This window comes from Neodothiora populina (assembly GCF_041146345.1).
Source record: "Neodothiora populina strain CPC 39397 chromosome Unknown canker_contig_7, whole genome shotgun sequence".
Lineage (NCBI taxonomy): Eukaryota > Fungi > Ascomycota > Dothideomycetes > Dothideales > Dothioraceae > Neodothiora > Neodothiora populina.
In genome coordinates this window covers 887,747-900,407 of record NW_027191415.1, presented here as the reverse complement: position 1 = coordinate 900,407, position 12,661 = coordinate 887,747, and the positions used below count along the sequence as shown (strand labels likewise).

At 52.2% G+C, this 12,661-nt stretch overlaps 3 protein-coding genes across 4 annotated transcripts; 1 reads left to right on the top strand and 2 right to left on the bottom strand.

Moving 5' to 3' along the window:
• Positions 1–1,276: 1,276 nt before the first annotated feature.
• On the top strand, positions 1,277–7,061 carry AAFC00_006361 (uncharacterized protein; the record flags this gene model as incomplete). The annotated part of the gene is made up of 3 exons (XM_069346307.1): positions 1,277–6,605; positions 6,658–6,807; positions 6,865–7,061. 3 exons carry the CDS (start codon positions 1,277–1,279, stop codon positions 7,059–7,061), a joined length of 5,676 nt encoding a protein of 1,891 aa, XP_069197515.1.
• A 427-nt stretch (positions 7,062–7,488) lies between these two features.
• On the bottom strand, positions 7,489–9,959 carry AAFC00_006360 (uncharacterized protein; the record flags this gene model as incomplete). 2 transcript variants are annotated; one of them, XM_069346306.1, is made up of 3 exons in its annotated part: positions 7,489–8,390; positions 8,445–9,173; positions 9,239–9,959. In XM_069346306.1, the coding sequence occupies 3 exons, from the start codon at positions 9,957–9,959 to the stop codon at positions 7,489–7,491; spliced, it is 2,352 nt and encodes a 783-aa protein (XP_069197513.1). The 2 variants fall into 2 exon arrangements, with proteins under 2 accessions (XP_069197513.1, XP_069197514.1); XM_069346305.1 differs by having other exon boundaries at positions 9,239–9,458.
• A 598-nt stretch (positions 9,960–10,557) lies between these two features.
• Positions 10,558–11,355, bottom strand: AAFC00_006359 (uncharacterized protein; the record flags this gene model as incomplete). Its single annotated transcript, XM_069346304.1, has 1 exon — positions 10,558–11,355. One exon carries the CDS (start codon positions 11,353–11,355, stop codon positions 10,558–10,560), a length of 798 nt encoding a protein of 265 aa, XP_069197512.1.
• Between the last annotated feature and the right edge of the window lie 1,306 nt (positions 11,356–12,661).

Genomic DNA, 12,661 nt, shown 5'->3' with positions numbered 1-12,661 from the left:
GTCAATGACGGCATGAATCAAGTGGTCGCGAGACGGAAGTGGATACTCCGAACGCGGACGGCTTCGGGCCGCAGGACCAACACCGATCAATGCACCTATGCATCTGGAGCCCGACCAGATATCATTCATTTTTATTTTGACCATGGATGGTCTCCGATGAAAGACTACAGGAATCTTAGCATAGTCACAGAAAGTGGAGGTAAATGCAGGTTTTCAGAGAGAACACTGGCCTGCCGTAGAGTAATCGTATCTCATCATGATTACCTTACCTTACCTAGCACAAGGCATCAGTTTCCAGAATATGGACTCGACTGCATGCCATTGACTTACTTCGGACACTTGCTGGAACAATGACAAGCCCAATATCCATCCATCACTCGAGCCTTTGACTAACAACACAATGAGATATTGGAATCAGTAAGGTATTGGTGTGCCTTGTCCTGCCAAGCTTCCAATATCGGAGAACGGATTATCGTTGGCGTCTATCACCGCCCGCTGTGCTATGCTGTGCTGTGCTGTGCCCGCTGTACATCGCCGTACCCGGACGCTAATCACCGCCGGGCATCTATCCATACCTGTACCTATTCCTCTAGTAGGCATTGTATCACTTGACCTTCCCTTCACAGCGACACCTTTTCAGCTTAGACCGTCCATCTCGCTGCCGCCACGACTCGATAAATCTGTCGGGACAGTCGTCACAGTGATTTCGATTCATCTTCATAACTCATTCCACCGCCTGCTGCTCTAGATAGCACGGCTACTCGTACCTACCTTGTATTACCTTGATTTCTCATCCGTCTCTCATACTTGGAGTTCCAGCCAACCTCTCACACTGGGACCTGCGCCTTCCTGTCACTTGCTTTTGCTTATGGCGTGCGCTTCAATTCATGGTTGACACTGTCAATTCAAGGTACCATCCGCTTCATTTATCTTATCCACCGCCACCACATCACCCACCCACCACCATCATCCCCTCCGCTTCCACCTCCGCTTTCTTCACTCGCACTGTTGGTTTGCCATCACTCTGCTCCTTCTCCAAGTTCTTGACTTTTCATCCAAAGAGACCACAATCTCCCTTTTCGTTCTGCATCTTCATCTATCCAACGCTGTCCAGCAGCCTATCTCCGTCCACTACCCCTCAGCCTTCACCAGTCTTGCCCTCGCTGTATCCTCCATCTGTTGGATGCCTGTCTACTTCCTTCTGACCTTGTTCCATCAAGGCAGTGGCTTAGCCTTGTACCAACCTTCTTGAAACTTCGTTTCGCCACATTTACTCATGACATCCAGAGTCACTCGCTCTTCAGCGAGACTAGCTGCAAATCCATCTGCCACGACTGACGATTCGACTCCCCCCATCACCGACTCATCCACTCGCCAGACTCAATCTACTCGCAAGCGAAAAGCCACGCAGGGACGAACATCTTCGTCATCCCCCGAAACCACCGAATCTGCCCCTGCCCGTAAATCGAAGAAGCCGAGACTGAGCGAGTCGGCACCAGTTGCAGCTCAGCAACCTCAGGACCAGGCCACACACACTTCATCAAGAGCTACTCGTCGTGGGAAGAGGGCCTCGTTGGCCATGTCAGGTAGTGCGTATGAAGACGCTGACACCTCTCGCCCGTCCGGTCCAGCTAGAAGGAGACACTCGCCCACTCATTCCGACGACGTCTCACATGCATCATCAGCCCCACGTCACAGGTCAGGCCATAGGAAGAACCCTCCCTACCAGACATCCCCTCCGTCGGCCTCTTCTAAGAAAGCTTTTATACAAACGCCTCCCCGCAAGACACTAGAGTCGTCCTCGACGATGCAAAGTGCGGACAATCCCTATCATCTCGAAGATGATGCTAGACACCGGAGCGATGACGAGGGCGAGGCCGAAGAGAAGGTGAAAGATGACAGTGACGGCGAGCGTGGTCATGAACACAGTCGCGATGAAGACGAGGACAATGATGAGGACGAGGACGAAGACGATGACGATGAGACCCACGAGGATGGCAACAGCGATGAAAGGTCTACAACACATGAACGAGGAGATGGGTCAACCTCCAGAAGATTCCTCGAGGATCAGGACGGTGACAACGACCCCTTCTCGGCTGGCTTTCTGGGACGGTCTGGCATGCCCTCGGGCTTGTCAAACACCCTCCGCGCTCTCAGTGGCATGATGTCTGGCATGACTACACGTCTTCGCGGTATCCTCAGTAATCTCCGCGCGAAAGATGATCCCACCGTACAGATGATCGGGCTCACCGAACTCTCCGAGATCCTCCTTGTGTCAAATGAGGACAATCTGGCGGGTCATTTTTCACCCGATCAATATGTCAAGGAGCTGGTCACCCTGATGCAACCTAGCGATTTTGGGGAGGAGAATCCCGAGATGATGCTTCTTGCATGCCGATGTATCGCCAACCTGATGGAAGCACTGCCTGCGGCCACTGCGAGCGTTGTGTATGGTGGAGCAGTACCTGTACTGTGTCAGAAGCTCTTGGAGATTCACTATATTGACGTTGCCGAGCAAGCACTGAGTACCCTGGAGAAGATCTCGGTCGAATTCCCCTCCTCCATTGTGCGTGAGGGGGGCCTAACTGCGTGCTTGACATATCTCGACTTCTTTGCAACCAGCACTCAAAGGACAGCCGTCACTACAGCCGCAAACTGCTGCCGGAATATCCCCGAGGACTCATTTCCTGTCGTCAGGGATGTCATGCCCGTTCTCCTCAACGTCCTGGGGAGTAGTGACCAAAAGGTTGTCGAACAGGGCTCCCTCTGTGTGTCTCGTATCATTGAGAGCTTCAGGTACAAAGAAGACAAGCTAGAGGAGTTGGTCAGTCCCGAACTGCTACAGGCCATGCTTCGCCTGCTTCTCCCTGGGACAACTAATCTCATTGGGCCCAATATACATACACAATTCCTGCGCGTTTTGGCCATTACCGCCAGGGCAAGTCCACGCCTGGCCATTGAGCTGTTGCGCATGAACGTCGTCGATACATTGTATCAAATTCTGACCGGTGTATCTCCACCCGAAGGAGTAGAAGATATAGCTACCAAGATTGACAAGAACATCATCATGCAAGCCTTGATTCGCTCGCCTCGCGATCAGATATTCGAGACTCTCAATGTTATTTGCGAGATTCTGCCTGCAGTCTCGCGTGAGAACCTGATGTTTCTGGATCAGTTGACTGATGCCGGTTATACGGGCGCTGGCAGTGTATCAATGGCTACTCGCGCGCGCAAATCCCCGAACGAGAAGCGACTGGAGCTCCTGCAAGATTGTCAAGCGGACGTGAAGCGCTTCGCTGTCATCCTGTTTCCCACACTCATGCATGCATACACGAGTACCGTCAATCTCAGCGTGCGTCAGAAAGTCCTCACGGCTCAACTCAAGATGCTTTCAAATTTCGATACGTCCATTCTTGAAAATGCGCTTTCTGGAGTCACATATGCCTCCCATCTGGCATCTATCTTGACGCAGCAAGAGAACACGACCTTGGTCACTTTCGCTCTGCAGATTGCCGAATTACTTCTGAAGAGGCTCGAACACATTTACAGACCTCAATTTTATCGTGAAGGTGTAATGGCCGAAATCATGAAATTGGCACAGCGACCCTTGAACGAGTCCCTCGATCAAGGAGGTGTCAATGAAAACACCGAATCGGCCACTGCTAATCTGCCAGAGCGAGGACAACAAAAGCACCAGGACTCGTCGGATGATGAGCATGAGGCCGACGAACCCGATTATCCTGACGAAGAATCTGAGGGTGACATGCACGATGGTGGTGCAGGCCACCATGAAGACGACGACATCGAAGATGACGACGAGGACTCTGACGATGGGTCTTCGCCCGAGGGCAGATCTCGACCGGCCGACCGTACTCCTGCGACAAACGGCCAAGACATCATCACTACTCGTGCCAAGAAATTCATGGAGGTCTACAGCAGTGCTACAGAGTCGGGCATGCAACTTCAAGCATCAGCAGTTCTAGAGCAGTTGCGTGATCTCGCTAGCCAGCTATCGAGGAGTTACACGACTGGGGCCCCCAAAGATGGACAAGAGTTGTTTGCTCGCCTCGCGAAGTATTTCAACACTGATGCTCTTGAGACGATCACGAGCTACGAGCTGCTGACTTCGGGCGTTGTCGAAGCGCTTCTGACAATCTTCACATCTAACGATCCGCTCGTGAGCATGAAGGCTAGGTCAGAATTTGTCGAAGCTTTCATGTCAAGCAACGAAAAGGCGAAAGCCATGTCCGGCAGCAGTGCTTCACCGGGTACGGCGTTCAGTGTGCTGATCTACAAACTACAGGATCTTCTAAGCAGGACCGAGCACTTCGAGGTTTTCACCATCAGCCATAACGCATTCGACAGCAGCAGGAGCAGCGCCGCATCAATGCTCGCCAAACAGCTACGCATAAAACTTGTTGCCGATGAGACTTCGGGAATCCCCCGCCCTTACCGGAATATCATGGTGTCTATACACGCCATAGCCACATTCAGGGCGCTTGATGATTATCTGAGGCCTCGTATCAGTCTGGCGGAACGAGCTGCTCGCAGCCGTGACGCTCTGACCAACACGTTGGCTCGCGCTTCCGCTGCAACCCCTAGCGCAACACCCGAGAATGCCACAACCAAGACCCGACCTAGCTCTGCCGACTCCAAGACAACACCAGGCCAACCCGGCAAAGAGTCTTCGAATCGCTTGCGCCGTTCCTCGCGCAACGTCTCGGCGCAGAGGGGGAGCAATGACGAGGAGGCTCCGAGGACACCTACCGCCTCACGCGCAGATCCGGAGCACAGCAATCTGGAGTGCGCTGATGAGGCTACGTTCACAGACGAAGATGAAGAAGACCGTGACGCTGCTCTCGACGCCATAGTGGATGATCTTGACCACAGTCTTGATGATGAGGATATCCCTGACCCATCTGCAGTGAATCTCCAGGTGGCAAACACGGGAAGAGTCACTGCTCACAGGGAAGACGGCACCAGGGTGAGTACTCCGCAGCAAGGATCTCAGCCTTTGGCCACATCTCGACTTTCTGCAGCTGCATCTTTAGCCGCCGCAAGAGAGTTGCTTTCAACCCCAACCTCGAGCGCGAGACCATCTGCGCAGGCTGCGCCTCCAGCCCCGATCTCGCAGGATTGGCATATTGAGTTCAGCATCGACGATCAGCCACTCGCCAACGACACCACGATATATCGTGCTGTCCACTTCAATCAATCCCATCCGGAAGAAGTGTCGAGCCGCAATGTATGGTCGAATCTACACAAAATCTCATTCAAACGACTACCTGGACCGCCTCCTGCAGAGACTAGTTTCTTGTCATCTTCTACAGAGTTTCTGAGCAGCGATGGCTCTAGTCTGCCGCCATCACTCAGCGAGCACCCTATCACCGCTAGTATCCTCCGACTCATGAGCATTCTCCATCAGACGAACGTTCATCTGGAAGATGTTTTGGTTGACAAGGGTACGCTGGATCTTGACGCCGAACCTCTTTCGGCCTTTGTCAATACCAAACTCACAGCCAAGCTCAATCGGCAGCTTGAAGAGCCGCTGATTGTGGCAAGCAACTGTCTACCAACCTGGAGCGAAGACCTCGCACGCCTCTATCCCTTCCTCTTTCCTTTCGAGACCAGACACCTTTTCCTCCAGTCTACCTCGTTCGGGTACTCTCGTTCCATGACACGCTGGCAGAACTCTCAAGCTGAGAACGAATCACGTCGACATCGGGATGAACGACCGTTCCTGGGACGTTTGCAGCGTCAAAAGGTGCGTATTTCAAGAAGCCGTATCTTGGAGTCAGCAATCAAGGTTATGGAACTTTATGGCTCGTCTCCAAGCATCTTAGAGGTGGAGTATTTCGAGGAGGTTGGCACCGGTCTGGGTCCCACTCTTGAATTCTACTCCACAGTGTCTAAAGAGTTTTCGAAGAAAAAGATCAAGTTGTGGCGTGAGAACGAGTCTCAAGAGGGAGACGAATTTGCTTTCGGCGCGAGTGGCCTATTCCCAGCACCAATGAGTGTTGAGCAAGCGGCTACCGAGAATGGGAAGAGAATCATTCACCTGTTCCGTATGCTAGGAAAATTTGTGGCACGCTCAATGCTCGATTCACGCATCATTGATGTTTCCTTCAATCCAACTTTCTTCCGAGTGGGCGACGCCGATAGCACGGTCACACCTTCGCTAGGTGCCGTCGCGTCCGTGGACAAAGATCTTGCTAATTCGCTCAAGCACTTGATGCTGTACGTCAAGGCCAAGCGTGCGATTGATGAGGACGCGCAATTGACACCGATGCAAAAGGTCCAGGCTTCTCATGAGGTCAGGATCAAGGATGTTGCAGTGGAGGATATGGGACTCGACCTTACTCTCCCAGGATATCCCTCCATCGAGCTTCAGCCAAGTGGTTCCAGCATCGACGTTACCATAGACAACGTCGAGCTGTATGTCAGCAAGGTCATTGACTTCACCTTGCGATCTGGAGTTCAGAAGCAGGTCGAAGCCTTCCGAGCTGGCTTTTCACAAGTCTTCCCATACTCTGCCTTGAAGGCTTTTACTCCGGATGAGTTGGTAATGCTGTTCGGCCGATCCGAAGAAGATTGGTCGCTGGAAAGTAAGCAAATATAGCACTAAAAGTGTGGTGACTTGTTGCTGACCGAACATAGCTCTCATGGATTCAATCAAAGCCGATCATGGGTTCAACCTCGACAGTGCAAGCGTTCGCAACCTCCTACAAGTCATGTCGGAGTACACGGCTGCACAGCAGCGCGATTTCTTGCAATTTGTCACGGGTAGCCCAAAGCTCCCAATTGGTGGTACGTATCGTGACGAGTACACTGACCATATGATCTGACGCTAAGCCATTATTGCAGGTTTCAAGTCTCTCACGCCCATGTTCACTGTCGTGTGCAAGCCTAGTGAGCCACCATTGACGTCAGATGACTACCTCCCCAGTGTCATGACATGCGTCAATTATCTCAAGATGCCCAACTACAGTAGTATCGAGGTGCTGCGGGAGAAGTTGGGCGTTGCGATCAGGGAAGGCCAGGGTGCCTTCCATCTGTCTTAGGACAACTCACAATGACATTTCCATCGATTTAATTCACGACAGGCGCAATTGATAAGGTACTTCAATCCGATGGGAGGCTCTCTCTACCTTGTTTGCGCTGTCCGGTAGTGCAGAACTCGCAACTCACGGTGATGCGAAGATAATGATATCGCTGGCGTTGCATTGACAATGGAGCCTGGAATGAAACGGACGGAGCTGTGCGTTTTAGTATCTTATAGATTCCCTTCACATTATCACCATCACCAAACAATACCAACATTCGTTACTTGACACATCCTTTCTCTCTTCTTATTAGGACGACACTGCACTTCAGATAGTCATGTCCACACGGAACGTCATTTCTATACATAGCTACATTACACATGAGCCCTCTCGACCCTCGAGAGCAAAGCAAAACAACTACAACAGCAAAGCACCGCCGACCAGATCAGTAGTACTCAGCCAGTCCCATGCCCGCATAGTCAGGTATCGAAGAGCAATTGAAGTCCCTCTGGTAAGCCTTGGGAGGGAGGATATCAGCAGCCAAACCATGCTTATAACTCCACTGAGTCGCCGACTCGGTCTGCCAGGTCCAATAGAACCAGCCCCAGCCTTGCTCGAAGCTATGCATCTGTGCCTCGGAGAAATCCCTCAGCCACTGCTTGTAGGCATCACTGTAGGAGCTCGGGTCCGCGTTGGCCTCCGTGCATGAACACCGGGGGTTATTCTGCGTCGGACACGTGGGCGACAAGACGCTGCCGTCCGAGGACCCGCCTGGTGTCGAGGCCATGTTCAACGTGCCCTCCCACCGACTCCCCACGCCGACGTTGTTGAGGTATTTGGCGCAGTCCGTGTCGGCCTGGCTCCATTCTCCGCACAGCGTGGGTCCGAAGCCGGTGGTTTTGTCCTGGGAGCGCAGGGCCTGCTGGGTCCAGCCTCCGCAAGCGAAATTGACCTTGTCGCTGTGGTTCAGGGCGATCTGGTCGACGTTGAAGATGACGTATTGGTGCACGTCTAGCAGGATGTTGTCGTAGTTTTGGAGTTCGCCTTGCCAGTTGTCTAGGCCTCTGAAGCCGTCGCCGAAGATGATGACTGCGCTGACGTTGTTGCCTCGAATGATGTCGATGGCGGATGTGGTCCAGTTCAGAACCGTGGGCACGTCGAGATAGGTCATCTTCGGCTCGTTGACTAGTCCGTACATTGTCACGATGTTCTTGTATCGTGGCTGCGCGAAGAACTGGGACAGTCGATCGTGTACGTCGAGTGTGCGATCGCCGTTCAGTGATCCATCCGTACCGTTCAGCCAGTTTATAGGACCCTGTCTGCCGCTGTGGTTCCAGCCGTTCTGACCTGTTTGTCACGTTAGCACAAGTCGCGAGGATCCATGTGTTGGTGACAACTTACTGCCTGGAGCTCCATGCAAATCGAGATTGATTCGAAGACCGTACTTTCGTGCCCATTCTATACCACGTAATAGATAGCGCCAAGATATCAGCGGTACGTATGGATCACCGTCGTAGACCGTTACTGCCCAGTACGAAAAGGGAATTCGCACGTGATCGAAACCCGCATCCTGCATATCCTTGAATGTCTGCTCAGTGACAAAAGAGCTGTAGTGTTTCTCCAATGTTGACGCCGATTTCGCTGCTCCAAGTGTGGTGGTCAAAGTATACTCATCGATGACATTGTCGTGGGTTGTATAGCCGGTGAAGAGGGACGGAGTGATTAGTGGCTCAATAGAAAGCCATCCACCCAAGTTGACTCCTCGTACTGGCATCTTGCCGTACTGCCATGGCGTTGATAATGCTGGCACATTTCCATTCGCCTTGGCAGAATCGTCCCAGGTGGAATTCAGGCCCATGATGGACAGATTGCCAACAGTCACCGCGGTGTACGTTACGTTAAAGTCCGTCGTATCATACCAAGTGAATGGATCCAGGACGGTACCTTGCGCTTCCTTGGGAATGTCGTCTTCGGAAATGCCGTTCAAGTTTCCATTAGCTGGTTTGCTTGTGCTTGTCGAGTTGGTGCCGCCCAAGTTAGTCGCAGGTGACGCAGATGCCTTTTTGGAAAAGATGACCCCAAGAGGAATTGCGACGGCTAGAATTATCAACAGTACTATGACAGCAATCCCTGTGAGTCGAATAAGTCAATTGGATCAATGTCAGAACCAAGATCGATGAACGGAGTTCTCTTACATATCCAGCGTTTTCTACGCTTACGGCGATATTCATATTCTTCGTCTGATAGGGAGCTTGCGGTGCCTCCTCTCAGGTGTTGGTGTTGCTCATAGTTGTGCTTCTCAGATAAAAGCTGTTGTTCATGAGCGAAGTCCTTGTGCGACTTTGCTCGTGGACCTTGTTCGAGATGAGTCCCACTGAGGACACGCCTCTTCCGAGGTTCTTGGCCTCGCGACATATGCTCTGGTTCTTCCGCCCTTTCTCTCCGTCTTCGCTCGCGTCTGATCCGACGTTCCTCGTCTCTGTCATAGTCTTCGCGACCTTGGGCTTTTGACTGCCTCCTCGCCTCTCGTCTTTCGCGGCGTTCCTTTCGTCGGATCAACTCTGCTTCTTCATCGTCCAGGTCATCATAGTCCGGTCCTGCGTTTCGTGGCTGTACCCTGACTCCATCGTAACCGCTCCATCCTAGATCATGGTTGACTGCGTCCAAGTGGGCGAGGGATCCGGCCGAAAGAGCATTGCTTGTGGATTTACTGCTCTCCGACTCAGGAACTCGAGATCGCTGTCGGCGCGTGTTCTTCGCAGCCCTGGACTTTGATGGACTCGATGACTCGGCAGGAAGATCTGGTGAGCGCGAGCGTGGTACCTGTATAAACTCACTGTTGCTATCTGCGTATCTATGTGTTCGTCGCCGTTGATCGCGCCGTTGTGAAGTGTCTCGAGATGATTGTGGTGCCATTCCAACGGCCTCCTGCTGTCGAATTTTATGGGAGAGGTATGACAATCAGGAATGTACAGATTTCCTGCCGCCAAATACTTTCCTGTTCGTCATTTGAACACCGCCAATAGGCCACAGGCGTCATATGCACTTCTACTCTATCATTGGTCCCCTTAACATTATGTTCACATGCGACGCCTGGATGATGTTGGCCCGGCAACGCCTGATAATACTGTGGGGGATACGAGGATCGTTTCATGTCTCTGAGAGCTTCCGATCTAGATGGTACCTGATTTCTTTTGCTTCTACGCTCTGAGTGTCTTAACCCGTATGTTTCACTGCTTATGTTGTTCTGTGACTGCGCCGTGGTTGCTCACTCGATGTGCATACGAATCTCCCGCAAACCCCAGCACTTGCAGGAAGCGCAATATGAGTTTACCCCGAATGTGGGTCTTGGTAAGCAACGGACTGCAGCCATTTTGCGCAACAAATTGTGGCGGTGCAGGCGTCAACGACCGGCTGAATGAGAATATATAGATGTAAAGTCGTAGGAAGAATGAGAACTACTGAACAGTGTAGTGTGCACATCGTAAGTATGTGGCCAGGCTGGGTACTGTCCTTAGTCTAGAACTTGCCGTAGCCATTGTGCGACACGTCCTATCTCAGATGATTGTGCTTTCGCAGCAGTCCATAAGCGAATGCCCTCGGTAGCTTGTAGCTGAGCCTTCTGCTCTGCTAGCCACAGGGTCTCCTCCTTGTGCCTGTCCGCCTCCTCCTCTGTCGAGGCCTCTCTTCTGTCTGAAAGCACCACACTTCTCCGCAAAAGCATGGCCATCTCGACAGCTTGATCAGCGAGCGGACTCGTATCTCCAAAAGTGATTCGCGTCTCGGGTAGTCCTAGACCACTTGTCACGCCTGGCCAAGTCTTGTAAGACTTCCGCGACCGTCTGGATGGCTCTTTGTCACCGTCAAGATGTTCTTGGCTGGACATGCCTATAGCACTCAACATCATCTGTTCCCTATAGAATGATTCGCGTTCATACTTTGCAAGCTCCGCCAGGTCATCCAAAGGCGCGCTCACTTGTTCGCTCGGTATGTCCATACCTGCTGTTCTAAAAAACAGCACAGCCGATGCAAAAGGGTCAAAGTAGTCTGCAGGCTTGCGGAAGTAAGCAGATCTCGCAGAAAGCAACGATTCAGCATCGAGGACACCATTCCTCGCGAAAGCTTGGAAACTAGGTATGGATCGCTCTCGCTTCTGCGTCCTCTTCCGCTTGTGGTTGACCGGAGTGATTTCGACATCGGTGTCATCCTCAAGCTCAGCTTCTGACGGAAAGACCCAGTCGACTATGGGCTCGTTCACGGCCAAGGCAGAGACACGCGGTCCTGAGATGCGACATTCTGTCAGTGCAAGCATAGTCGCCAGGCCACCGCCGACAAGCTCGCCACATGCCGCTATTGGTGTTGGGTTGGGAGTACTTCTACCCTGACGATTACCAAATCGAGTTGGCGTTAGATGTTGCAGTATCCAATCGTAAGCCTGCAGGACATCGTGGATACAAGTAGGAAATCGATGCAGATTTGACAAACGATAGTTCACCTGTACTACAGTGGCCGATGCGGCAGTGCACAGAGCGGACGCCACATCTATTGCTGGTTCGCGAGCCAATAATACGGGCCCGGGTGGCAGGTAGATGATTATCGGCGAACTTGATTCAGATCTTACCAAGGGATCGTGGATTCTTTAGAGAAGTCAGCCTGGAAGCTGCTTAAGATGAGTGATCTATCTTCCAGCACATGCCTCAGGGTAATGGACCCGTTGCTCCTGCAGGGCACTAATACATCGTGAACGCGTTGTGATGCGAAGGAGGAGTATCGTCTGTGAAGGTCAAGTGGTCTATTATGATGTAGACGGCGTACGGCGCTGAAGATCCACCGCTGGTTCTTACTCGACCGGCAGAGACATGCCAGCGTCAGCATAGACACGAGCAGCCTTAGCACTTGTCCGTTTGAACAAAGTCAGTGGACGCGGGATCGAGATACTAGTATTATGCCTGCTTGAGGGAACTACTGGCGGCCGGAATGACACTGCAATCTCGGTCAAGAGTCCTCGTCTTAGGCACAGACCACTGTTCGAGACACGAAATGGCGTACTGTCTACGGGCTGTTGAGATACAGTATGGCTCTAGTGTGTCTCCGAAGTTTGGCCCCTCAAACACGACAGGCAGCCCTTGATTCGAACTTTAAACCCCCCTCAATGCGAACCTACACTATTGGGGAAGTGAATTTCAGGCCATGATATTGGAGGTGCTGCAGGTACTGTGCATAGTAAAAAGGACCACAGCAGAGAACCAGACAAGGTTGAACAGGTACGCGGCCCGCGAAAACGACGAACAAGGGCGAATACGGCATGCATACAGGCATTGTACTTTACAGTAGTGCAGCTCAGACGCATGCGAATGTCCAACTTCCAAGATTGCCTTCTGTACCCTACAGTACTGTACCTTAGTTATACAAAGCCGAGTACGGTAGTATAAAAAACAAAGCCCCGGGGTAAAAGGGCATGTTTGAGCCTGACCTTGTATCTCTACCTCTGCTTTTGGTGAGAGATCGGTGCACGCAGAGGGTACAGTTACCCGCCCTACAGTTACCTGCCCGCCCTACAATGCCCAGCCTCGAACCGCTGCACGAGGCCGGACCGACAATTGCTTAGACTGCCAAGA